Below are 25,878 nucleotides of genomic sequence, written 5' to 3'. Positions count from 1 at the left end.
TGCAATGTTTAATTATTGTGATTATCACAAAATATTTTAAATAAACATTTTTAAAAAATACATTAAATATGCCTTAGAATAATAATGTTTTAATTTTTCAGACCACAAAGTGCAGCCATAGAATTAAACACAAGGGGTCCCCGCACGCCAGGTGGCGAGCATAGAGCTCCAGCTCAGAATGCTTTAACAACTTATGCTTTGCTCTCCTTGGGGCATGGATTCATGGTCCCAGGAGACTTACGGTGTTTTGTGTTTTTTAATGTTGTTGGGGCTGCTGCATTTCCTGCAGCGCTCCACAACATAAAAAAGTGATTGGTCATGCCCCTTGTAGGGGCACCACAGTATCAAAAGATATTTTTTAAAGGCGCTCCCCAGCTGTGAATATGAAGTTTCACATTTCAAATTTCAGTTTTTCTGCGGAAGGGGCGCATGGCTCTCTTTCCCGAGCCATTTCTGGGCCCAGTGGACCCCATCCCCTAAACGGATCCCTTTTTAGGTCTCGCAGACGTAAAAAGCAGGCGTAAGCCTGCTGTCTGCGAGACATCTTTTGTTGGCGTTTTAGAAGGAATCTGAGACGGAGCTCACGCACGAGCGTCGCCGTCTCAGATTCCTCCACGAGGGCGCGCACGGCACCACACACACGCATGCGCATACACAGAGACACACAAGCGCCCATGCACGCACCCATACATACAGAGAACCCACCCCCGCATACACACACGCGCGCAGACACACTGCACACACACACTGCATACACACACTGCATACACACACGCTCCCCCCCTCCCCCTCCCTTCACGGCGCTGTGCCCATCTCCTGCCTCGCAAGCACTCACCGGGTCGGCTCCCATCTCCTGCCTCGCAAGCACTCACCGGGTCGGCTGGTGCTCGGCGGCGGGCCGGTCTCTCCTTCTCCAGCGGGGGCTCCATCTTCTGCACGCCCCCCCCCCCCCCCGCCATGGCTGGCACGGCATCTCCGGTCACAACAGGCTGAGGCAAAGCTTCCGCGAGGCAGTGGGAGTGGACACACCTCTTTCCGGCCCCGCCCACAACCAGGCGGCGGGCCGGACATCTGCTTCCGGTGTTTTCCTCCGGGCTGCGGCGGTGATTGTTCTCTCGTCTCCTCCTGTAATGCACCGTTCGCTCCTCTTGTTAAGCTATAGGCGAAACAGTTGCAAGAAAACCTATGGGAACTAGACTAGTGAATTGAATGTGTGTTGCACGCACTTGAAAACAACCCTCACCAGTGGACGACGTGTTACGTTAAAATTGCATTCTAGAGGCCACTGGGGCAGATAATTGCTCCTGTGTAAATGTGTGTTTATTTATCCCATGCAGCACTGGATTCTGTTTCCGAGCTTGAAACAAGGCGCGTTAACAAGCTCTCTTTTGCATGCTGGTTAGTTACCTTTCTAGAAATTCATTACACTTGCGCCATCTTGTGGCACCTCCTTCACAACATTCATCCTCAGCTGCCTGTCAACCAACCCTCGAAAGAAATCCTTCCTTATTTTTGTTCTTTTTAGCATCACTGTTTTCACCTCCTTAGAATCCAGCCTGCTGTAATAGTCATCTGCACAGTGCATTCAACTTTCTGCTTTATGTTTGCCGGGCTCGATATAAGCATCGCTTCTCTAGTGATGCGCATTTTGCTTAAACTCGTCAGCTTCTCTAGTTTGCATTTATTTCAGAGGAAGGAATAGCGCAAACTCCACCTTCCAATAGTAGTAAGCCTTTTATCGACACACTGTACTGCCAAATGTGTGACGCTTTCTCATAAGTAAATGCTTTCCGTTACCAGGGTATGTGGAAGGGGTAGTGGTCTTCGGTATTTCTCAAGGCGATCCGTCCTGTTCTCCCCTTTGCACCTCTTACCTCTGCAGTCTCTCCCACTACGGCCCTTTTTCTCCCCATATCTGTTTTGAAATCCTTCATCTGCATGTCTTGCATGTCATGCCCAAGCTGGTAATCACATTAGTTTGACTCTGTACTCTGCACCACACATCCACCCATTCTCTCTTCCCTTATCTGAAGACGCATCATTTTCTTTATATTTAATGCTGTCAGTGTTTTGACATCTGTTTGTGTATACCTCCTTCACACGCTCCTGTAAAATGGCATTTACAATTGCACATGTGTGAACATTGCTCTGTGTGGTAGGCGAAGAGACCAAGTACCAGATAAACTTGTAGCGTGAATAACTGTATCACTCACTAAAAGGCAGGATGAGATCAATTGTGCCCACATTAATATTTGTGATGCAACTTAAATTAGTTATGTGGAATGTCAAGAGGCTTAGAAAACACCATTAAACATCAGCGTGCTTCATCTCTCTCAGCTCGATTGAAATTTCATACAGCTCTGCTACAAGAGACAGATCTTAATGATCCATAGGCTGCTAGGCTTAAACAAGCATTTGCAATGCAATAGGTCTTGCATTTGCCCGAGTTTGAGCTATTGGCATAGTAAATGACAATGCCTTTTATTTATGTTTTGGTTTTTAAAACATAAATAAAAGGTATTGTCATTTACAATGCCAATGGCTTAAACTTGTGTAAATGCGAGACCTATTGCATTGCAAATGCTTGTTTTATGCTGTACCATCCCCTAAATGAATATTAATACAACCTCTCTTCACCTAATGTCATTGGAAGTATCTGAACAAATCTAGTTACACTCAAAACAATGACAGTCTCATATTATGAAGAGGCCTAAGGAGGCAGGCAGGAGAAGCCTTAAAACCTCTGCAAAGAAAAGGCAAACGTCTACCCCAGAGCTCTTCGAGGACTGCATGTCAATATAGATTATCTCAGAACAGCTTCTTTTACTGCGTGCGGCCAGCAGTCAAATTAAAATACACATATGATAGCATTAGCGTTCAAGATGGAAGCTAGGCCTAGTTTAGTCCAGCACAGGAAAATGTAGTTTTGCAAAGTACTGTGTTTTCGTTTTTGTGCAAACATGTTCACAATGAGAGGCACACATTTCAATAAATCAGACTCCTCTCTGTGACCCATCAAACCTGCTCCCATACCAACACATACACCATCCTTACCTGCTCCCTTCCCACAACAAATACACCATCCTTTCCTGCTCCCATCCCACAGCAAATACACCATCCTTACCTGCTCCCATACATCAACACATACACCATCCTTACCTGCTCCCTTGCCACAACAAATACACCATCCTTACCTGCTCCCTTGCCACAACAAATACACCATCCTTACCTGCTCCCCTGCCACAACAAATTCACCATCCTTACCTGCTCCCTTGCCACAACAAATACACCATCCTTACCTGCTCCCATACATCAACACATACATCATCCTTACCTACTCCCATACATTGACACATACACCATCCTTACCTGCTCCCATACATCAACACATACACCATCCTTACCTTCTCCCATACATCGACACATACACCATCCTTACCTGCTCCCTTCCCACAACAAATACACCATCCTTACCTACTCCTTTGCCACAACAAATACACCATCCTTACCTGCTCCCTTCCCACAACAAATACACCATCCTTTCCCGCTCCCTTCCCACAACAAGTACACCATCCTTACCTGCTCCCTTGCCACAACAAATACACCATCCTTACCTGCACCCATACATCAACACATACACCATCCTTACCTGCTCCCATACATCAACACATACACCATCCTTACCTGCTCCCATACATCGACACATACACCATCCTTACCTGCTCCCTTGCCACAACAAATACACCATCCTTACCTGCTCCTTTGCCACAACAAATACACCATCCTTACCTGCTCCCTTCCCACAACAAATACACCATCCTTTCCTGCTCCCTTCCCACAACAAATACACCATCCTTACCTGCTCCCTTCCCACAACAAATACACCATCCTTTCCTGCTCCCTTCCCACAACAAATACACCATCCTTACCTGCTCCCTTCCTACAACAAATACACCATCCTTACCTGCTCTCTTGCCACAACAAATACACCATCCTTACCTGCTCCCATACATCAACACATACACTATCCTTACAGACTCCCATACATCAACACACACACCATCCTTACCTGCTCATTTCCCACAACAAATACACCATCCTTACCTGCTCCCTTGCCACAACAAATACACCATCCTTACCTGCTCCCATACATCAACACATACACCATCCTTACCTGCTCCCTTCCCACAACAAATACACCATCCTTACCTGCTCCCTTGCCACAACAAATACACCATCCTTACCTGCTTCCATACATCAACACATACACCATCCTTACCTGCTCCCATACATCAACACATACACCATCCTTACCTGCTCCCATACATCAACACATACACCATCCTTACCTGCTCCCTTGCCACAACAAATACACCATCCTTACCTGCTGCCTTGCCACAACAAATACACCATCCTTACCTGCTCCTTTGCATATCAAATACACCATCCTTACCTGCTCCCATACATCAACACATACACCATCCTTACCTACTCCCATACATTAACACATACACCATCCTTACCTGCTCCCATACATCAACACATACACCACCCTTACCTGCTCCCATACATCAACACATACACCATCCTTACCTGCCCCCTTCCCACAACAAATACACCACCCTTACCTGCTCCCATACATCAACACATACACCACCCTTACCTGCTCCCATACATCAACACATACACCACCCTTACCTGCTCCCATACATCAACACATACACCACCCTTACCTGCTCCCATACATCAACACATACACCATCCTTACCTGCCCCCTTGCCACAACAAATACACCATCCTTACCTGCTCCCATACATCAACACATACACAATCCTTACCTGCTCCCATACATCGACACATACACCATCCTTACCTGCTCCCATACATCAACACATACACCATCCTTACCTGCTCCCATACATCGACACATACACCATCCTTACCTGCTCCCATACATCGACACATACACCATCCTTACCTGCTCCTTTGTCACAACAAATACACCATCCTTACCTGCACCCTTCCCACAACAAATACACCATCCTTACCTGCTCCCTTCCCACAACAAATACACCATCCTTACCTGCTCCCATACATCAACACATACACCATCCTTACCTGCTCCCTTCCCACAACAAATACACCATCCTTACCTGCTCCCTTGCCACAACAAATACACCATCCTTACCTGCTTCCATACATCAACACATACACCATCCTTACCTGCTCCCATACATCAACACATACACCATCCTTACCTGCTCCCATACATCAACACATACACCATCCTTACCTGCTCCCTTGCCACAACAAATACATCATCCTTACCTGCTCCTTTGCACAACAAATACACCATCCTTACCTGCTCCCATACATCAACACATACACCATCCTTACCTACTCCCATACATTAACACATACACCATCCTTACCTGCTCCCATACATCAACACATACACCACCCTTACCTGCTCCCATACATCAACACATACACCATCCTTACCTGCCCCTTTGCCACAACAAATACACCATCCTTACCTGCTCCCATACATCAACACATACACCATCCTTACCTGCTCCCATACATCGACACATACACCATCCTTGCCTGCTCCCTTGCCACAACAAATACATCATCCTTACCTGCTCCTTTGCACAACAAATACACCATCCTTACCTGCTCCCATACATCAACACATACACCATCCTTACCTACTCCCATACATTAACACATACACCATCCTTACCTGCTCCCATACATCAACACATACACCACCCTTACCTGCTCCCATACATCAACACATACACCATCCTTACCTGCCCCTTTGCCACAACAAATACACCATCCTTACCTGCTCCCATACATCAACACATACACCATCCTTACCTGCTCCCATACATCGACACATACACCATCCTTACCTGCTCCCATACATCAACACATACACCATCCTTACCTGCTCCCATACATCGACACATACACCATCCTTACCTGCTCCCATACATCAACACATACACCATCCTTACCTGCCCCCTTGCCACAACAAATACACCATCCTTACCTGCTCCCATACATCAACACATACACCATCCTTACCTGCTCCCATACATCGACACATACACCATCCTTACCTGCTCCCATACATCAACACATACACCATCCTTACCTGCTCCCATACATCGACACATACACCATCCTTACCTGCTCCTTTGCCACAACAAATACACCATCCTTACCTGCACCCTTCCCACAACAAATACACCATCCTTACCTGCTCCCTTCCCACAACAAATACACCATCCTTACCTGCTCCCTTCCCACAACAAATACACCATCCTTACCTGCTCCCTTCCCACAACAAATACACCATCCTTACATGCTCCTTTCCCACAACAAATACACCATCCTTACCTGCTCCCTTCCACAACAAATAGACCATCCTTTCCTGCTCCCTTCCCACAACAAATTCACGATCCTTTCCTGCTCCTTTGCCACAACAAATACACCATCCTTACCTGCTCCCTTCCCACAAGGAGTATACTACTGGAAAAGCAGATCCATTCAGAGTGATCGTCTGGTAAAAGCACTTCCCTTTGGCTAGTTGATCTCAGAAAACCAGGATAAACCTTCCCACCGCGTCATCGCGGATAGAAGTTTCCAATAAAACACAGACCAGCTGAACCTTTCCTCATTTCACCACCATTCTTAAGGACTCCTGTCAATGCCGTCAAACAGACCGTCCACTTCCTCAATCTATCACCGTTCGCCATTGTGGCCCACCACCCAAAACTACCTAAAATCAAGAGGAGCGACCCCCCATAACACACAGGATTAATGTCTGTCCCTTTTAATTGTTCCACACTTAAATATAATGTGACAGAGAATCTACAATGACATCTAGTTCTCCAATATCAAATCACAGCTTCTTGGTGACTTCACCTAACCAGGACCAGTTCCGTCCAATCCCAAACACCATATCAGTCACAAAGCCTCCATCTCATCTGCACCTCTTCTTGCTCCTTGGGGAAAACAGGAGATATTCAGGATGACCTGGTTACCGCCGCCTTGTGAACACTCCAGTGAATTTCGGTGGATGAGCAGAGAAGATCTGCCCCGGACTATGATCTTGAAGGTGGTCCATCAAGATGGGAAATTGCATTTGGAAGAAATAATAAAAACGTAATCTCCTCATTGGCCCCTCTAACTCTTGGACAGCAGTTGATTTTATCAATCAATCAATGTAAACTTTATTCAACTTTTGAAATAAAAACCATAAAAGTAGAACAAAATGTGATATACATATCAAATAAGAAAACATCCTCCGAATGATCAATTTAAAACTTAAAAAAAAGAACATACAGTATTTAGAAATACATTGAAAGGGCCAAGGATAATATAAATAAATACTCTTGGACAGGGGATTGCTGTACATTCCCAGGGTCGAAAGAAGCGCTGGGAAGGGTTTAAAGGGGAGTAAGGTGTGAAATTGTTGCTAATAATGTGTGTTAAGTGCTAAAAATGGGCTCTCATTTGACTTTTGAGATATTAATAGTCTGCATCAGTTTAAGAGTGGGTTGGAAGCTTCTCTTGTGTGTGTGTTGAATGCCTTGGATTCAGCACCCACACAGCTCTGGGTTTGTGCCCCCTACAGGTGTATTCACATTAACTCCTGAGATTTCAGTACAGTTTTTCATGGAAGTGTTGTTTGAGTTCAGTACCAGGTTACAGTGTCTCCTGTCAAAGACTCGTGTAGTAATTTAGGTACAACATCTCACCTGTACACTTTGGATTCTTTTCACAGAGAAGGCCAGAGGTGGTACCAGCTGCGCACGGTCCTCAATAAGCGGATGCTGAAGCCGATGGAGGCGGTGCGCTATACGGGGGTCGTAAACGAGGTGGTGACTGACCTTCTCACCAGGCTCCAGAAGATGAGGAGCACCAGCGCCTCTGGTGTGATGGTCTGCGATATGGCCAATGTCCTCTACAGGTTCTCTTTTGAAGGTGAGACATCATGGCCTGCACTACATATAGACTGCATCATTCTGGCAAAACCTCAGCATTGCTCTGTACTGTGGGTTCCTCGTTGTCGGAGCCTTTGCAGACTGTTCACATTGCCCCAGTGGCTGGAAGACAATTGGGCAGCGAGGGTGAGGTGTGCTGGGAAGGAGCAAAGGTGTGTGAGAAACTGATTTTATACATAACTAAGCGAGCGAATAAAAAGAAATGGGTGGGACACTAATATAAGCTTCAATATGAATTGTGATGGGTGTGATGACCCGGATTTTATTATATTGTGCTTTGTTGCATTGTCTTCTGTATTGTCATGTCTTGTTATGTTTTATGTGTACTGTGAGTTTTGTCTTGGCCTTTTTGTCCTAAATACGTAGCCTGACTTGCCCGAATAGAAACAGAAAATGGTTAATTATAAGTGTAGTTGGGACCGCTAGATTACCTATCGATGTAGCCTGTCCTTTGGGGTCTCTGGCACCTTACAGATCTGAGTGCAAGTGAGCCAACTTGTGTCTGTGAAGGTGCTAGGCCATCTCCAGAGTGGTGACCACAGTAAGTCATCCATGGACCAACTCGTTGTCTCCTGTGTGCCTCCAGGGTAGTAGGTTAGTTTGCATTGCTTTCCCTCACTTAGCAATGTGACCCCAGCCTCCATCCAGTGAATCAAATGAACATCAATAAGAAAAATAAGTTCATCCCATTCAAGTGCCTGACGCTGAAATGTTTCCTAACAAAAAATGTAATTTACTAAGTCCATGACTGCATTTTACAAACAAGCAAAGCGGTTTGGACAATCTATGGTGTCCTGAGTTCTCCGCGCCAGGAGAAGCATACCGTTCTGGTGGAGTTCACGAGGAGTGTAACAACCCTACCTCGCCTTCAATTCGAGGGCGTGGTACTTGGGTGCAGTGAAACGGGCTGGGGAAGTACTGATACTGCATCGTGTTCTCTGGTGAGACCTTAATCCTCCATTGCAAGCAAGAAATAGGGATAAGTGTCAGTATCCCATTCTGGCCAAAATTTGGGATGGGGTCAGTTTACCTTCTGCTATGAAACTTATTCTGTTCTTATCATTCTACTTTCTTAAAATACTGTCTGAATAGTCTGAAGGGGGTACTGTTACCTGTTTCTTTCTTCCAAACGGAGTCCCAGTCATAAGTTAATGCTTAGATACCAGCTGTAGGGCAGCGTTAAAAAATGAAATGTTACATAATTCTCTCAGTCTTGGTATATGCAAAACTTCAACAGCTCCCTGTTCCCTTTTCGCCTCGCTCTGTCGATGGGCCCTTGCCTGTTAGCCCCCCTCCATACTCTCCGTGGCATCCGCTCCGTGAATACCACCGTCGTACCTGCCTGCCCACACTGTCTTAATCTCTAGCCAGTCCTGTTTTATAGCTCTTACTAAATCCAAACCTTTCATCTAGACGAAGTCATTTTCTCCTAGGTGCACCAATAAAATGTCCTGGCCATGGGCTCCTTTTTCCAAGTCCTTCAATTTGGGCAATAGCTCGTGCCATCGCATGCCTCCTTTTCCAAACTGCACTACGGTATCCGGCACCCCAGCTGGCTTCCTCCTCGCCTTGACTCAGCATGCCTCACTGCCCACTTCACAAAAAAATTCATGCATATCCAAACCTCTATATGGCCTCGTAGTGGGCATGCAATGCAACCTAGGAGAAAAAAAACTCATGTTATTGGTCGTCGTGCAACATCCACTCCATACCTACATAGCTCCAATAGCAGCTAGATCGCCAACTTCCCACCTGCTGAATCTCCCCCGCCGTCCAACCCCTGCCCTCGGCCTCTGTCGCCATTCCATTCCGGAATGAATGCGCCCCGAAATCCTTTGCCTCGTAGCCCAACAAACCCAATGCTTTTCTCAGGAATCCCAGCATCTGCGATGCCGAGAAACCCTCTCCAATCTCCTCCCGACTGCCGCCTTGTTCTCTCAACCTTACCCACCAAGCGCATGTGCAAACCGATACATCGGGGTACACTCGCAATACCACACAAAGGACCTTGCCCAACTGATTTGTCTTGGACTTGGGTATCCAAACCTGCACTGCCCCCCCCTGCACACGGACCTCACGCCAAAGCATCCCCCCGTGCGACGCAGAGCCAACCAATTCTTTAACCCAAAAAGCCAACAAAAAAACCAGCTACACCACAATCACCGAAAAACACTGCTTCTCTCATGCGTCCCGACACACTCCTGGCAGAGCTGCAATCACTTGTTTCAGAATCCAGTGATATGGGCCGTCTCTACTGATCACTCATCCCCATTCCCCTGGGCCACCCCTCCAGAATGCCCTTCCCCATGTCACCCGCCGGTGGCTCGTATTCCCACCACAGATTTACAAACAAGCATTTACAATGCAATGGTTTTGCCTTTGTTAAAGTTAGAGCTATTGGCATTGCTCTTGACATTATTTTTATTTGTTTTTTTTTTAACATAAATAAATGGCATTGTCATTTACAATAGCAAATTCAACCACTCATCTAACCCATCTAAAACACCCAGCCACTGATCCACCCGCTCATCTATCTACGCATGCAGTTGCCAATCTCTTCATTCACCCACCCAGCTGCCCACTTGTCCATTCTGGTACCCACTCATCTATCAAAGCAGGCGCCCGCCGACCTCATCATACATCCGCTCCCTCGTCCCTCCCTCCAGCTGCCCACCTACTCATCCATCCACTCATCCTTCCACCTATTCATCCATCCGCTCACACATCCATCCGCCCACTCATCAATCTGCTCATCCTTCCACCCGCTCATCCATCCTCTCACTCATCCATATGCTCATCCTTCGACCCATCCATCCGCCTGCTCATCCTTCCACCTACTCATCCACCCACTCATCCTTCCACCTACTCATCCATCCATCCACCCACTCATCCATCTGCCCACTCATCCATCCGCCCACTCATCCATCCGCCCACTCATCCATCCGCCCACTCATCCATCCGCCCACTCATCCATCTGCCCACTCATCCATCCGCCCACTCATCCATCCGCTCATCCTTCCACCTACTCATCCATCCGCTCATCCTTCCACCACCTCATCCATCCGCTCATCCTTCCACCACCTCATCCCTCCACCCACTCATCCATCCACTCATCCTTCCACCTACTCATCCATCCACTCATCCTTCCACCTACTCATCCATCCGCTCACACATCCATCCGCCCACTCATCAATCTGCTCATCCTTCCACCCGCTCATCCATCCTCTCACTCATCCATCCGCTCATCCTTCCACCCACGCATCCATCCTCTCATCCTTCCACCTACTCATCCATCCGCTCATCCTTCCACCTACTCATCCATCCACCCACTCATCCATCCACCTACTCATCCTTCCACCCACTCATCCTTCCACCCACTCATCCATCCGTTCATCCTTCCACCTACTCATCCTTCCACCCACTCATCCATCCGTTCATCCTTCCACCCACTTATTCATCCGCTTATCCTCCCACCCACTTATTCACCGCTCATCCTCCCACCCACTCACCCATCCGCTCATTCTTCCCGCCACTCATCTATCAAAGCATGCGCCGTTCATCCAGCCATTCATCAGCTCACGTGTCCATCCCTCCATCCTTCCGCTGCCTGCCTGTGGGAAGAGTCCAAGCCCGCACGCATGTCCCCCTCCCCGTTCCATTGAGTGGGGGATTCAAATTTTCTGACACTCTTGCCGTTATAAAACTTTAAAATAAATTATATGACAAAAAGTGAGAGGCGTCCAAGGGGTAAGGGAGAGGAATGCGATTTGGTAGGAGTACTAGGAAAGAGAACACAATTTTTTGAAAATAAAAAAAAAACATTTTTGAAGACTTTCAAAACTGGAGTGCCTATGCGTTTTTGTCTGTGGGTATGTAGAAATTCCTGCTGAAATCCAACTGGCATCTCATTCTCAACCTACCCGACTGAAAGCACCCCTACCATTCTATTAGGAGATACATATATTAGGGAGGGTGTAACCCCCCTCTTGACCCCCGCCCCATCTTAAGCTACACCCCTGACTTAACCGCCTCACCGTATTTCTTACATGTGAATGAGAATGGATGAACCCACAGGGGAAATATTTCCTTATGGTGAAAAAGGTACAGTGAAAAGCTGTGAACATGCATTTCCGCCATGTATTCTCCAGCGGATTTTTCCTCCTCGTGGATAAAGCAAACACTTGATTGTATGTGGCACAATACACGTCGATTTATCACTTAAGTTCTGCAGCGCAGCGGTTATACGTGATTTGAGCGGCATCCCCTGTACATGGAGAGTGACATATAACCATGTATCGGAGTGCAGACATTCATGTTTTTATCAGATTTATTTTCTGTGTATTGCACTGTTCCCTACTTGAACAGCAGACACGAGTAAACAGAAAGTGGCAGTTCAGAAATATCACATTCTGAGGGCGGCATGGGGAAAAAAATTAAACGATTTCACTGCGTGTCAAAAACATCGCAACACATTTTCCATTGAGCCAAGAAACCTATAGAATGTTTGCTTCTATGTAATATTTGCAGAGGTCCACATGAAAGAAAACTAATAGCAACTGAGCCCCGCTAATTTTATTTTCACTATCATGTAACTCCTGACTTTTACAGTCACTCTCACGTTTCCATCACCTTTCTTTCAATGCACAGTGCTCCGCTGCCTTTTGGCTAACTTTGTGCTATAGAAATACCATATAGAAACATTGGACATTCATTTGAGAAAACTCCCCCAGACTGAACCCTTCAGATTGTTGATGCAAGTGATTGCATGAGTGACTAAGTCAGTATTTCAGAATAGGGGTGCGCCGGGGCTGCACCTCCTCTGTTTTATTACCCTTTTGTACGCCATTCTACGCTGGTGGCCATTAAAGCAACAGTTCAGCGCGTTATCAAACTGCAAAGAAACGTAACAAATTACTTCTACCTGCTCCTCGGTTTCTCTAATCTGAACCAAACAACATTTAAAACTGCTCTAAAACCTCGTCTCAAAAGTTAGAGGTAGCAACCCTACTCTAGCTAAGGTTGCCAAAAGCGATGCACACTATATTTATGGTTGAAGTTATTTTTTCAGACAGAGTTTAGCAAGCAATAGCTTTAATTTAGCCGTAAATGCGTGTTTTTAACGTTTAGCAATTATCGAAATAATTAAACACCTAAGCACCTCAGGGAAGAAGCTAAACTGCCATCCCAAAAGCACAGTGGAGGGCACAGAAGGAAACATAAGTGACGCCAAGTGCCAACAGGGAGCACCAAACGTGGCTGTGCCCGCGGGATCAGGTGCGCCCTTCCTCGTCTGAAGCCCGGACGCCCACCCCTTCAGTTTTATGGGGGCTCCTGTCCTCTCGGCTTACCCCGATGTTGACTAAACATATGTATGTACACGACTCTAATGAGGGCATCTCAAATAAACTTCCCTTCGCGGATCAACTAAAACACTCGTTTTGATATTCAAAAAAAGAAATAAAAGGGGGCGGATTGCATGCATAATGGAGCTGATCGGAGCTGTTGTGGCAGAACCCCCACCCCCCGCATGCATTCCAAATGTGCCCCAGTGGAGCATTTACCGCCATACTTCTTGTCCTGGGCTGCCGTCCTGGCGGGGGCTCCTTGCGACGGCGGCAATCTGTTGAGCACTTCTCCGGTCTCCCTCTTCAGCATGGGAGATCGGCAACGTCCTCCGCTTCTTCCGGGGCTCCCTCCAGGCAGGCCACGGGAGCCCCGCGTGGGCCGCCATACTTCTTCTGGGCCGCCGTCTTCCTTCTTCCCCCGGGCGGCGGGGGGCGTGCACTTCCGGCCGGCCGCGCTAGGATTGGCCGGCCGGCTAGTCACTTCCGGGTCACCCTCATGGCCCGAAGAAACCCCCGGGCGGGGATCGAGCAGGAAGGGAGGAAGGGAGGGAGGGGGGGGGGAGGAAGGGAGGGCGGGGGAAGGTCACTCACCTCCAGACCTGGGCAGCTAGGAACAAATAAGGAGACCCGTCCCGAGCAGCAAGGGAGGTGCCGGCAATGCCGGACCAGATTCGGGGGCGTTCCCAGCTTTTGGCTGACATCGCGTGACGTCGGCAAAAGCCAAAAAATCTCGGGAACGCCCCCAAATCTGGTCCGGCATTGACGGACAGGCCCGTCGTCCAATGGCTATGCTCCATTTGTGGAGCTAGCCAATCAATGACGGGGGCCGTTCCAAACCACACTACAGTACTCATTAGGTTTTCGCCTGCGCGAAAAAGCTGCGCAGAGCGCAGCTTTCGCCAGGCAAAACCTAAAAAGGCTATGGCCGGCGACTTACCAGCTATCGCGACCGCCGACAAACCCTTGTCAATCAAGGATATGATAAAATAAACCATATCAACCCGTCGAGCTCGACAGCCATCCGAAATTCCCCGGGGGACCGACCCTGACTGCAGAAACTCCTCCCACGCCAGCCCATAAGCTTTCCGTGTTGAATCCGATAGCAAATCCGGGATCAGTTGCATCACACACTTTCCCCTACTTCCCACAAGTGGTCCGGCATCACAATCTTCCTCTAGTCCGCTCCTGGGGCCAACCCACAGAACCTCGTCCGCTGAAATCGAGAGAGAGTATCAGAAATGTCATTGTGTATTCCTGGAATGTGTCACGCCCTGTAAGAAATGTTGTGCCACAAACATTCCAACACAAATACTCTCAACAACTGCCACACCTTTGGCTCCTTTGCTGACTGACGATTGACCACGTGGACGGCTGCCATGTTATCCACATTAAAATGGACTGTCCTGTTCATAAAGCAGCTCCCCCACAAGCACACTGCCACCACAAGAGGAAAGAAATCTAGTAAAGCGATCCTACGCTCTCCCCACTTCCACCCCTCTGGCCATTCCTCAGCGCACCACCGCCATTGTCAGAAAAGGCCAAAACCGTGTCCGCCAGCGGCATCTGAAAATGGCTCCAAGGACTACTCCATCTGCTCTCGAAGCCCCAACCTTGGAATGCCATTGCACTCGAGCAGAAAGGTACGCCAAAACCTCAAATCCTCCCAGACCCCTGCTGTGATTCTCACCCTATGATGCGGCATTGAAGTCCCGGACAGTGCCCAACCCAATCTTCTATAAAACGTCCTGCTGGTTCTGAATGCCTTACAAGCAAAGTTCAGGTGCGCCAACATAATCTGCACGTCCTTCACCTGCACTTTCAACCTGGGTACAACCGCATCCAAGAGCGCCAAGCAACGACTCTTATCATCAGGCAGATGAATTTCCATTTTGTCTGAATCCAGCTCCACACCCAAAAAGGTAATCACCTGAACTGGCCCCACCATCTTTTCTGGTGCTAAAGGGACCTCCAAATCATGCATTAAACCCTGGAGCAACCCCAAACTCTCCTGACAATCCCCAGAACGTGGAGCCCCAACCATGAAAAAAATAATCTAAATAAAATGTGTCATCACATCCATTCCAGCCACATGGAAAAATATGCTTTGCAAAAAGTAAGTAAAAGCCTCAAACAGAGAACAGGAAACTGAACATCCTATCTGCAAAGCCTTATCCACAATAAACTGCCCTTCATACTGAGTGTTCAACTACTCATGGTGTGCAGGGTGAACAGCAAGTAGCCTAAAAGCTGATTTGATGTCACATTTTGCCATAAGGGCACCCTTTCCCACCTTGTTGACCAACTGGACCGCCGAGCCGACTGAGGCATTTTGCACTTTGCTACACCCCTCAGGAATGAAATCATTGACTGACTGCCCTGCAGGCCAGGGAAGGTGATGAATAAGGTGAAACTCACCCGCCTCCTTCTTGTGCATCACCCCGAAGGGCGAAATCCTCATATTCACTAGCGGCCAGTCCGAAAAAGGCCTCTTCATTCTGTCCTCAGACACCTCCTTCATTAACTTTCTCCAAACCAACGCCTCTTGGCCTCTGACTGATCTCAAATTTTCCGCCCACTGTCAAACCCTGGGACCCTCATAACACAAACGAAAACCAAACTGGAAACCTGTCAACAACAACTCCCTCTCCTGTTCGGAGCCCAGCATGACCAGCCATCTGTGCAAGCAGTCCAACTTAACCAGCGTACGTGCTTTTGCACATGGAACCCTGGCCTCCTCTACCCCGTCTCTAGTCATTATATCTAGTCCACTGTCTCCTGACACCCCCTTGTGACGAACCTTAACCCCCTCTGGACGCCACACTAGGTAAGCATGTGTTTGCCACCACATTTTGAACACTTGTGGAGGTATTTGCAGTATTCCTGCAAGCACTGTCCCCTATTGAATGACTAGCATGCCCCAGCCTTCGCTGTCTGGCCCCGTCCTGCCGTACCAACCCCTGTCTGGGTGGGAAAGCCTAAAAAAGACCTGTAGATCACCGGCCAGCTTCTCGCCGTATAAGTCGATGGGGCTGGCCTCTCCGGTGTCATAGTTTGCAGGAACAACTACTAATCCAATTGCCCCTACATCCCATCCTCTTACTCTGCCAAACGTGCCCGAAATTCTTTGTCGTAACGTACCCACGCCCAACCTCCAAAAGTCACATGCGCCTACCGCACTACATCCAGATATAGAAACAGATCACTGCACCTCTCTGGATACTACACGCTTAGGTATATGAGTAAATTCGTTGTCCAGTTTTCAATATTACTGGTCACCCTAGGCCAACATGACATCTCATGCTCATCCTCCTTTGATGATTCTTTTGCCCTTATCTCCCGATGTAGTAACTTAACCCCTTGCATGCTGATGACGGCCCCCATCCGTCATGTACTACGGCGCTCGTGTGCTGATGACGGCTGGGGGCAGTCATAAACCCGCCCACTCGCGATTTTACCGCGCAGGCGCAGAATCGCGGCAGCATGCAAGGGTTTAATAACCCCACAAATTCCTCTTTCAAAATCTGCTCTTCAGTAGAAGCCATCAAATGTGTGCGCAAAGGTTTAGTGATCCCCATGTATGGCATCTTCTTCCTTCTGACATCTTTGCTCTCCTTTTTTCCGCTGTCTCCTTCCTTTCCTTCAGTTTCGGTGGTCTCTCTGGCTTGTGCTGTGTCCCTTGTTATGTCCATACCCGTACCATGATCCTGCACATACATACCCCTAAATAGCTGCAGACCACCCTCTCTTTGCTCCTCTGCCTCATAGCCTGCGGCTTGAACCTCAGCTTCCGCAAAACCACCTGTTCCCCCTTTTTGCATCATCCCCACTTTACCTGGCTTCAAGATTGGGACACGCGCCAAAGCCGTCCGTCCTGCCGCTGCTGGTCTCTCCTTTTGGGTCAACAGTGAGCTTATCATCACATTCTGAAAGACACCAACACTACCCCTCCGATTAGGCACACCTCGCCCTCTACTTGCAGGAAGATCCACCCACCACTCATTTTCATAGCTAACCGCTTCCAGCAACTCGCCATCATCCACAATCTCACCCTCTTCGAAATCTTCTTCATCATAGTCCTGGTCCCAGTCCCTGACCCCTCCATCGCCCCACTGCGCACTCGTACTCTGCATAACCTCATAACCTATTCCCCCATCTCCAAATTGCTCCAGAAACAAATCCTGTTAAGAGTCCTATGATTTTTAAATATGTTTATTAGATTTACGTTTCATTTTAGTTTGTTTTTGCTGTCATTTCATGCCTTATGTTTTCCAGTGTGTTACTGCCTAGGAATCTTTTTACATACAAGGGTCCTATTCTCACCAGGCAGATGCACCCTACTGGCTTTGGCTCGCTTGACTTGGGTCCCCCACCGTCCCAGGGCCGGCTGTAAAGACGCACACCCTATCTTTGGCTGGGGTGGACAGGCCGCATTAGACCCTCCCGACTGACCCGCCCGCGATCATTCCACCACGCCTACCTCCAACCCACTGGTTGGCATTAGACTGTCCCTGCCCTGCCTGCCCAACAAAACCAGAAGGGGGGAAGTGGCACCACACCCACCGACCTGGGCCACCATCCTGGAAAGCCTCAACCCCACCCAAACCATGAAACGAGGTGGTCAATAAGCATTACCCTACTTTAGGAACCCCGCACCTGTGTTCCCACAGAGCTAGCACACCACCCTCCTCCACCCCAGCTGGTACTGCCCTTGCCCCGCTACCTCCATGCCTGCCCTTCAGACCCTGGGACAACCCTCCCACCCTCAGTACAAGAGCCTCCCCAATGACTACCCCTGCCCCCAAAGCACCAACGGCTCCACCTCAGGGGCCCCACCTCACCCTTCATCAGACACAGTTGCATTCTATGCCCTTCCCCTCTCCCCAATCCTGCCTTCTCACCGCTCTACCCAGCCAGGGATTGCATACGCGGACTGGAGAGGTCCAGCGGCAGGCCCTGAGCAGTGCAAGCCCGCCCGCCACATCATTCTGCCCCACGGCATCACTGCACCCTCTGGCTACACTACAGGGTGCAGGCCAGAGCCACGAGGACTCACCACCTCCTGGCCCGCGGACACACCCCTGCTGCCCGCCTTCCTCCTCCCTTCTGCACAACGATCGGGACCGCCATGCTACCTCCCCGAGCTAACACTAAGCCTACTACAACACGTCAACACACAGCGCCAACCCTGACCCTAGCAACCGGGCATGCTGATTCAAAATGGCACCTTGAACCCGTCACCCATCACCCAAGAACCTACCTAAGCCCCGCCCTTCACCCCCTGGTCAATCTCTATGCCCTGAGCTCTCGGACCCTACCACCCGTCTGAAAATGCTGGGAGGGTAGGGCTTCTGCCGACTCTTTCAAAACCATCATAGTCAACAGTAAACAGTCACCTGCAGAAGCACAGATAACCTCATAAGTGCTGCGCCTACTCCAACGGCCGACGGCACCACTACCTCGGGAGTGCTGCCGTCGGCCGTTGGACGTTCCAACTGCACCTGCGCAATGGAACGTTGAGCACTGGAGCTGGACGTTCCATGGCTGCTAAGGTGTTAATGTCCCAAAAATCTGTCCTCGTTATCAGTAAGCTTCTAGGAAACTTAGCTAGGCAGGACCTACAGACTTAGACCACAAAAACGTTACACTCATCTTTTAGCCTAAGGGAGCAGTATCGGTGATGTCATGAAACCAGACCAACATAAAAAGCCTTACTAGTATTGATGACGAAATGAGTAATGCAATAGCAACCATAGCAGTATTCACTGACACCGAAGACATCAATAGTCTTCCAAACTCACCATGAGTTTTTTTTACATTTTTAAAAAATATATTTTTTATTGGTATTTACACATTACAGAATACAGTGTGACATGTATCACATACAAGTTCCTAATTTGTTTCGAAAATGCTAGTATTTTTCCCCACAGCATCAGCTTACCCATGTCTTAGAATATACCTCTACTATCAAATGAAATAATTTCATTTTGAATAAATACATTCAATTTCCCCAACAAAAAGCCTATCCTTTCATTAAAAAAAATTTAAAAAAATTTTGTTCTGAAATACCAACTTTTCATTTTTAGCAATCATTTGTTTGGTCCTGAGACATCAGTGTGTCGCTTTCATCAAGTATTCTTCATGTGCACTGCTGCTCCACATAGACGGATTCTGCCTGTTGTATCCGTGTAGCATCATCGGATACCCTTGATGTTAGTTATTTGCCAAGGATTGTCATTGGTGCTACGCCTGGGATGCCCGCAGTTACGTAAGATGTTCACCATGTATTATGGTTCAGCACCATTGCTGCATAGTCTTCAGTTGGTCAGGAGACGGCCCTGTAAAGCCAAAGATGTCCATATGATCAGGATGACCAGCTTCATGCCAGGGCTGGGATCCACATGCAGGACATGCCACAAATGACACTCATTATGCCAGACCTCCCCATTATGACAGAGGCTGGCACCGTTATTTTTTTTTTGTATGTTCTTATATAGCGCTCGAATCACCGGGAGGCATCTCGGCGCTTGCCTTGGGAACCCGTCCTGGCTTTTCCCTGTGAGATAGCCCCTACAGGGCATCCCCAAGGTGAAAGCCAGGCGGGGTGCCGTTGTGGAGATTAAGCAAGCTTAGTGCCCAGAGTTGCAGAGTGTGAACCCATGATTAGGGCAGGCACCGAAGCGGGAATTATCGAGTCCGTGGACATTTGAGCTCAAGACCCTGCTGCGTCGGGAATTGAACCCCGGTATCCGGGTCTGACCTCAGCTTCAGGGTCTGCCTGCTCTAACCGGTGAGCCACACTTCTCCACGTTATGCCAGTGATGCCACATTATTCCAAGTGTGGCCATAGTTTTGCGAATGGCTTCTCGATGCCAAGTGTGTAAACTATCATTCCACAGACATCCACAAAGCGGAAAGAGCAGCCATAGCATTCCGGCCCGCATTTACGAAAGGCCTTCGCCGCCGTAGCATCACATTGTATGAAGGTCCGGTGGCGCAAGCCTCTTAATCATATCTATGAGGCGACGAAAGCCCCCTTGCGTGGCTCTGCATGACGTCATAGCTAAGGAGTAAGGCAAAGCAGCACAAATCGCTGAATTGCCGTACACTGCGTCAATGCGACATTCCATGGGCGTTGAAGTGGTTGTGCCCACAGAACACCCATAGATTTTGAAGCTGCTCCAGATTTACAAATTCATCTAAACCTGGGGCAGTGCCAAAACCTTACGCCTGCCCAGAGCAGGCGTAACGAGGGGAAATGTTTACATTCCTCCTCGTTTTTTTGCTCTTTCCAGACATAGAGCAAAACGCCTCTCGTGATTGTTTGGTGTTGCTTCCTCAACAAAAACAATCCTGCCAACAACACTGAGACACTTGCACCGTGGTGCTAGGGCGCCTGCGTTGGCCTCGGCTGCAAATTGTGAAAGGGCAGAAATGCATCCCATCTTGTAAATACGGTGCATGCCTGCCCTTTCGAATTGGCGTAGGGCAGCGCTGCGAAATGACTTGCAGCGCTGCCCTACGCCAATTCTTTGCAAAGGAGGCCCTGAATGTACAGCACAGAAAGGTCATAACCTGCGCGTGTGCACTGAGCCATAAACGACAGAGCGGGCACCAAATCCGAATCCCCAGCATAATTCCGCATAAGTCAGCATAAGTGGTTGAAAGATTTTGTATAAAAGTCGAATAGAGTTGGGATAAACTAAGGTAACACCGCAAATGCACCTCTTTGTGCTGTTGAAAAGGGTTTGTTCTTTGCTAATTTACTTTCACTTTGCATTCTGTAGTGGTTAACTTTGTGCCAGGGTGCTGTGAGGATCAGTGACATCAGAGGCTCCCTTACTGGCTGGCCTGGGGCACCGCTGCTGTTATGGTCTGTGCACAAATATACTTGGATGAAGAGCAGAACATCCGGTGTGGACGAGAAGCCACCTGGAGACCCAGACCATGTCTTCAAAGAGAGAAGCAGGACAAACCCATCCGGAGCATCACAAGCGAGACGAGACCAGGAAACACGTCTTCACATCAGCATTCCTTCCATCGGCGGCGGGGGGGCACCTGTGGTATAGACAGACGGATGAAACACAACATTTCTTCTTCACATCTGTCAGCTTAATGGCAGACACGTACGGGCGCGCCGCAGCTGTCAGCGCGTGAGGCCCTCGGCACGCACAGAATTCCCTTTGCCCAGCGCTAGAGGGTGTACAGAGGCCCACAACATCTGGAACACAGCCCCGAACTGAGCAAAGGCTCCGAGGCAGAGCGCAAAACCCCACACTGCGCTCCAGCCAGCCACAGTGACCGACAGTGTAGAGTGACATTAATATGGATAGTTTAAACTTACCTCTGTCATCGAAATAATTTGTTTACTTCCACAGCGAGGAGGAAGATGTTTGAAAACAGCATTATTTTTGATTGTGGGGCTGTATCTAGGAAGGACTCAACCCTTTAAACTGAACAACACTGCTACCTACTGTCCTTATTAAAAATTACAAGTGGCATTAAAAAGTATAGAAGCAAACCAGGGAATGTATAGGCATTTTATATAGCGCACTACTTACCCGTAGGGTCCCAAGGCGCTTCGACCGCTGCGAAACCCTTCCTGGTTTCCCTAAGAGATGGTCCCTTAATGGGTATCTCCAGGGTGAGACCAGGCATCCCCGGCGGTCTGGTGGGGCCGTTAGTGAAGATGAGGCAAGCTAATGCCCAGAGTTGCCGAGTGTGATCGCTGATCAGAGTGGGCACCGAGGCGAGAGAATTATCGAGTCCGCTGACCCTGGTCCAGAAACCTGCCGCGCCGGGAATCGAACACTGGTCCCGGGCCGTCCTCTGCTCTCGGGTCTGCCGCCTCTAACCAGTGAGCCACACTACTTCACTCTGGGAACCCTGGTCCACCCCCCACTGAATGTGGGCAGGGATATTTGAGAATTGCTCGGTAGCTTTGGATGGTCAAAACCTCAGTCCTACCAGGAAAAAGTCACTTTTGATAATGGGTTGGGTAAAGAAGAACAACATAGCTTCAAATACTTACCAGTGGCACTGGATCAACACGGTCAACCTATTCAAGACTCTCAAAAGAAAGTTAAACAGTTACTAGAGGTTTGATTTGCCGAGGCAGTTATATCGCTGTGGCAAGACACGCATGTCATACACAACCACAACGACAAGATGAATATGAAGAGGAATTTGTGGCCCACCTAAAAGAGCTCAAGATCAAATGCCAATTTAGTGAAATGATGGATGAACTAATAAAAGACCAATTTATAACTCAGTGGTCTTCTAAGAACAAGAATGAAAGGCTTTGGGCTGCCAAGAATCCAACCCTCAAAGAGGCAATTGATATGGCCAAGATTGTCAAGAAATCCTGTTTATGCATGAAGGAAATGGACCTCAAAGACTTCAATCTGACGCAAGAAATAGCAAAGCACTAGGACAGGGAGGAAGTGGCAGTGGTAATTAAATTACATAACTTTTCCACTGTTAGACCTTCTTGAAACAAACAAGCTCAAACGAGAAACAGACAATACGATGAGGTATAGTTAAATAAATAAGAAGCACATAGAACTCATGGTTGATTCAGGCTCAGTGTTCACCAGGGTGCCTGAAGCCCCGTAGACGGAAACATGGCGCAGATCTACATTGTATCCCAACGACATCAGTCCCACATGGTATGAGAGTGGAAACATTGATGTGTTGGCTTATATGTGGGTTGATATTGTCTTTCAAGGAAGGAGCATATGAGCAATGGTTAATATTGCACAATCTTGGCCCTTGTGTTTGGGTTGGTCCACCAATACGATCTCTATATTATTATTACTAATCCTCGAACTGTCAGACGCTAGTGGTAGAGGACACAAGCATGGAGAAGATTATAGACAATGCCGAAGATCATTTCATTAATGTAGGGGCTCTTGAGGGGTATGTAAAAAAAATCATCCTAAAACGCGATTCTCAGCCTGTTAAGCATAGGCCCAGGAAAATACTGATCGCCTTTAAGGACGAGGTAACAAAAATGTTGAACAGCATAATAAAGGATGAGCTGATAGAGCCAGAGGAACTTTGCTGAGTGGCTTTCTTTTACGGTAATCACAAAGAAACCCAATGGCAAGTTGAGGTTTTGTGTCAACCTCCACACCCTCCACCAGAACATCGTAATGGACAGGTTTCCCACAAATAGGGGAGATGGTTCTGATGTTAAATGGTGGAAAGTGTTTTTGAAACCGGACCTGCACAGTGCGTACGCCCCAGGTTAAGTTGCACCCTCATTCTAAAAACCTGACCGCCTTTATAACTACTAAGGGAGTATTTCAATTCAACTGCCTTTCTTTTGCATTGGCTTTGACAAGATGCATATTCCAACCGGTCATGACAGAGATCCTTAAGGGTGAGAAGCAAGTTGCCTTCTTTCAAGATGACATCCTGATATTTGGCGAATCTGTGGAGGAATACAACTTGGTTCTGAGCAAGTGTTGGCTAAGGTAGAAAGAGCAGGGTTAACTCTGCAAGGATAAATGCCAATTTTTAAAGGAAAAGATGAATACCTAAGCTATTCATTATGTGCGCAAGGTGTTAGGCCCAAACCTGATTTGATAAAGGCCATAAAAGATACCCCCAGCCATGAGACAATGAAGAGTTGAGGTCCTTTTGGGTCTTGTGGAGTAATATGCAAAATTTGTCAAGATCTTTTCAGAAAAAACAGAACCTTTACAATTCTTGTTGTCAAAGGGGGTGAAGATTGACAGCGATCTGTGAAAGTATCAGCATTTGAAAGTGTCAAAAGTGAGATTGCATTTGCAGAGACTGTGACACCATTTGGCTTGAATTGCAAAATACTCATTACGGTAGGTGCCAGCGCTGTGGGTATTGATATGGCGTTGTCGCAAAAGAAGGCAACAATGAAAAGACTGTTACTTTTGCCTCTCACTCTGTCGCACACTGACAGTAGATATTCCGTCACAGAGAGAGAGGCATCGGTGGCATCTTGGCCACTGGCACATTGTAGGACCTACATTGGGGAATGATTTTTTTGCTGCACATGGATCACAAGCTTTTAATTCGAGTATTGCAACTCGGGGGAGCTTCAAAAACCTGAGCGAGGCTGGCAAGATTAGCGTCCCATCTTATAGATTACTATCACACCAAAGAGCATGTGCCAAGTTGGAAAAAGTGACAGGCGGATTGTTTTCTCAGATTACTGATTGAAGAATGTGTGATTGAATATGAAATTCACCCTCGATAATTGTGGCTGGGGCCGAAACCAACCTTAGTGACCTCTGAAGTAAGGAATATACAGCTTGCCCTCATTAAGAGTTGAGGTACTTTATAGCCCAGGATCCAGTTTTCCTAAAGCTGCTTCATTTGGAGAGCATGCTACCATGGACAATCTCTGGTTACTGATATTAATACATCTGTGTTGGTGGTATTGTTTCCAGCTGAACAAAAGAAGAGCTTATTGCATCATGTGTGTTTTTTAATGCAGTAAAGTGACTGTTTATTTTAATGTCCTTCTTGGCGTATTGTAGATGAGGTAATTCATTCTGCACTTTTCTATATATTTTATGTAAGGATTTTTTTGATGTTGTGAATGGTTGTATTTATATGGTGGCATATTACTATGGCTGACCAATAACTTCGAACGTTTTTTGAAAAGTTTTTTGTTGTATTATTTTCCAAAACTGTGTGATTAAATCCTTTAAGAAATGTATTTGTCCTTGCCTTGTAACATGAAGTTAATTCTGTCGCTGTTGTGTTTCACCCCCTTTACAGGAATCTCCGCCATCCTCTTTGAGACGCGCCTTGGCTGCTTGGAGGAGCGGATCCCGCCTGAGACGCAGAAATTCATCGACTCCATTGGCTACATGTTCAAAAACTCAGTGTTCGCCACAGTCCTGCCCACCTGGACGCGGGGCGTTCTGCCCTTCTGGAACCGCTACCTCGAGGGCTGGGATACCATCTTCAACATTGGTACGGTGTAATTGGCCAGCGTCACCTAAACTGCATGCAAACTCACCAATGACAGTGAGCATACAACTGGTGCACTAATGCATCACCTCAAGCGTTGGAGGCTCAAATCCATCAGCCTGAAAAATATAGATTTGTTGAAAGAGATACAGTCATATACATAAAATCCTTTTTTCACCTCTTTTATTTCTTTCCCCCTCAGATCAAAATTCTTCACTTTCGTTGCAGGGAAAGTTTTCCATGTTAGACCATAGATTAATCCCAGGCAGGCTGGGTAACTTTGTATAGAGAGAGTTTGCTGTTTCCAGACTCGTTTCGTCAGCACACACAGGTACATGGAGAGTGGGCTTTAAGTCAGCCACCCTCAGCTGCCAGCTTGCTTTGGTCACTAATGCTTGTTTAAAGTTCCTTTCACATTTTGTATCAGGCCATTGGAGTATTGTGCAGTTATAGATTTTTGTAGTAGTAAGTGTAGAAAGAGTCGCTCTTCACCACAGCATATGCAAAGTAAAGTGAATGCCAGAAATCTGGCTTTTTAGGAAGGGACTCTTCAG

General features: G+C 47.6%; 1 protein-coding gene across 1 annotated transcript in view; it reads left to right on the top strand.

Moving 5' to 3' along the window:
- Nucleotides 1-25,878, top strand: part of LOC147663035 (sterol 26-hydroxylase, mitochondrial-like) — a 111,888-nt gene that overhangs the window by 23,515 nt on the left and 62,495 nt on the right. Inside the window, exons 2-3 of the mRNA XM_086950715.1 lie at nucleotides 7,802-8,001; nucleotides 25,130-25,327. Of these exons, the coding sequence (XP_086806841.1) occupies nucleotides 7,802-8,001; nucleotides 25,130-25,327 (398 nt within the window). The remainder of the gene's footprint in view (nucleotides 1-7,801; nucleotides 8,002-25,129; nucleotides 25,328-25,878) is intronic.

This window comes from Lissotriton vulgaris, unplaced genomic scaffold (assembly GCF_964263255.1).
Source record: "Lissotriton vulgaris unplaced genomic scaffold, aLisVul1.2 SCAFFOLD_3957, whole genome shotgun sequence".
Taxonomy (NCBI): domain Eukaryota; kingdom Metazoa; phylum Chordata; class Amphibia; order Caudata; family Salamandridae; genus Lissotriton; species Lissotriton vulgaris.
This window is presented reverse-complemented; position numbering and strand designations above follow the sequence as displayed.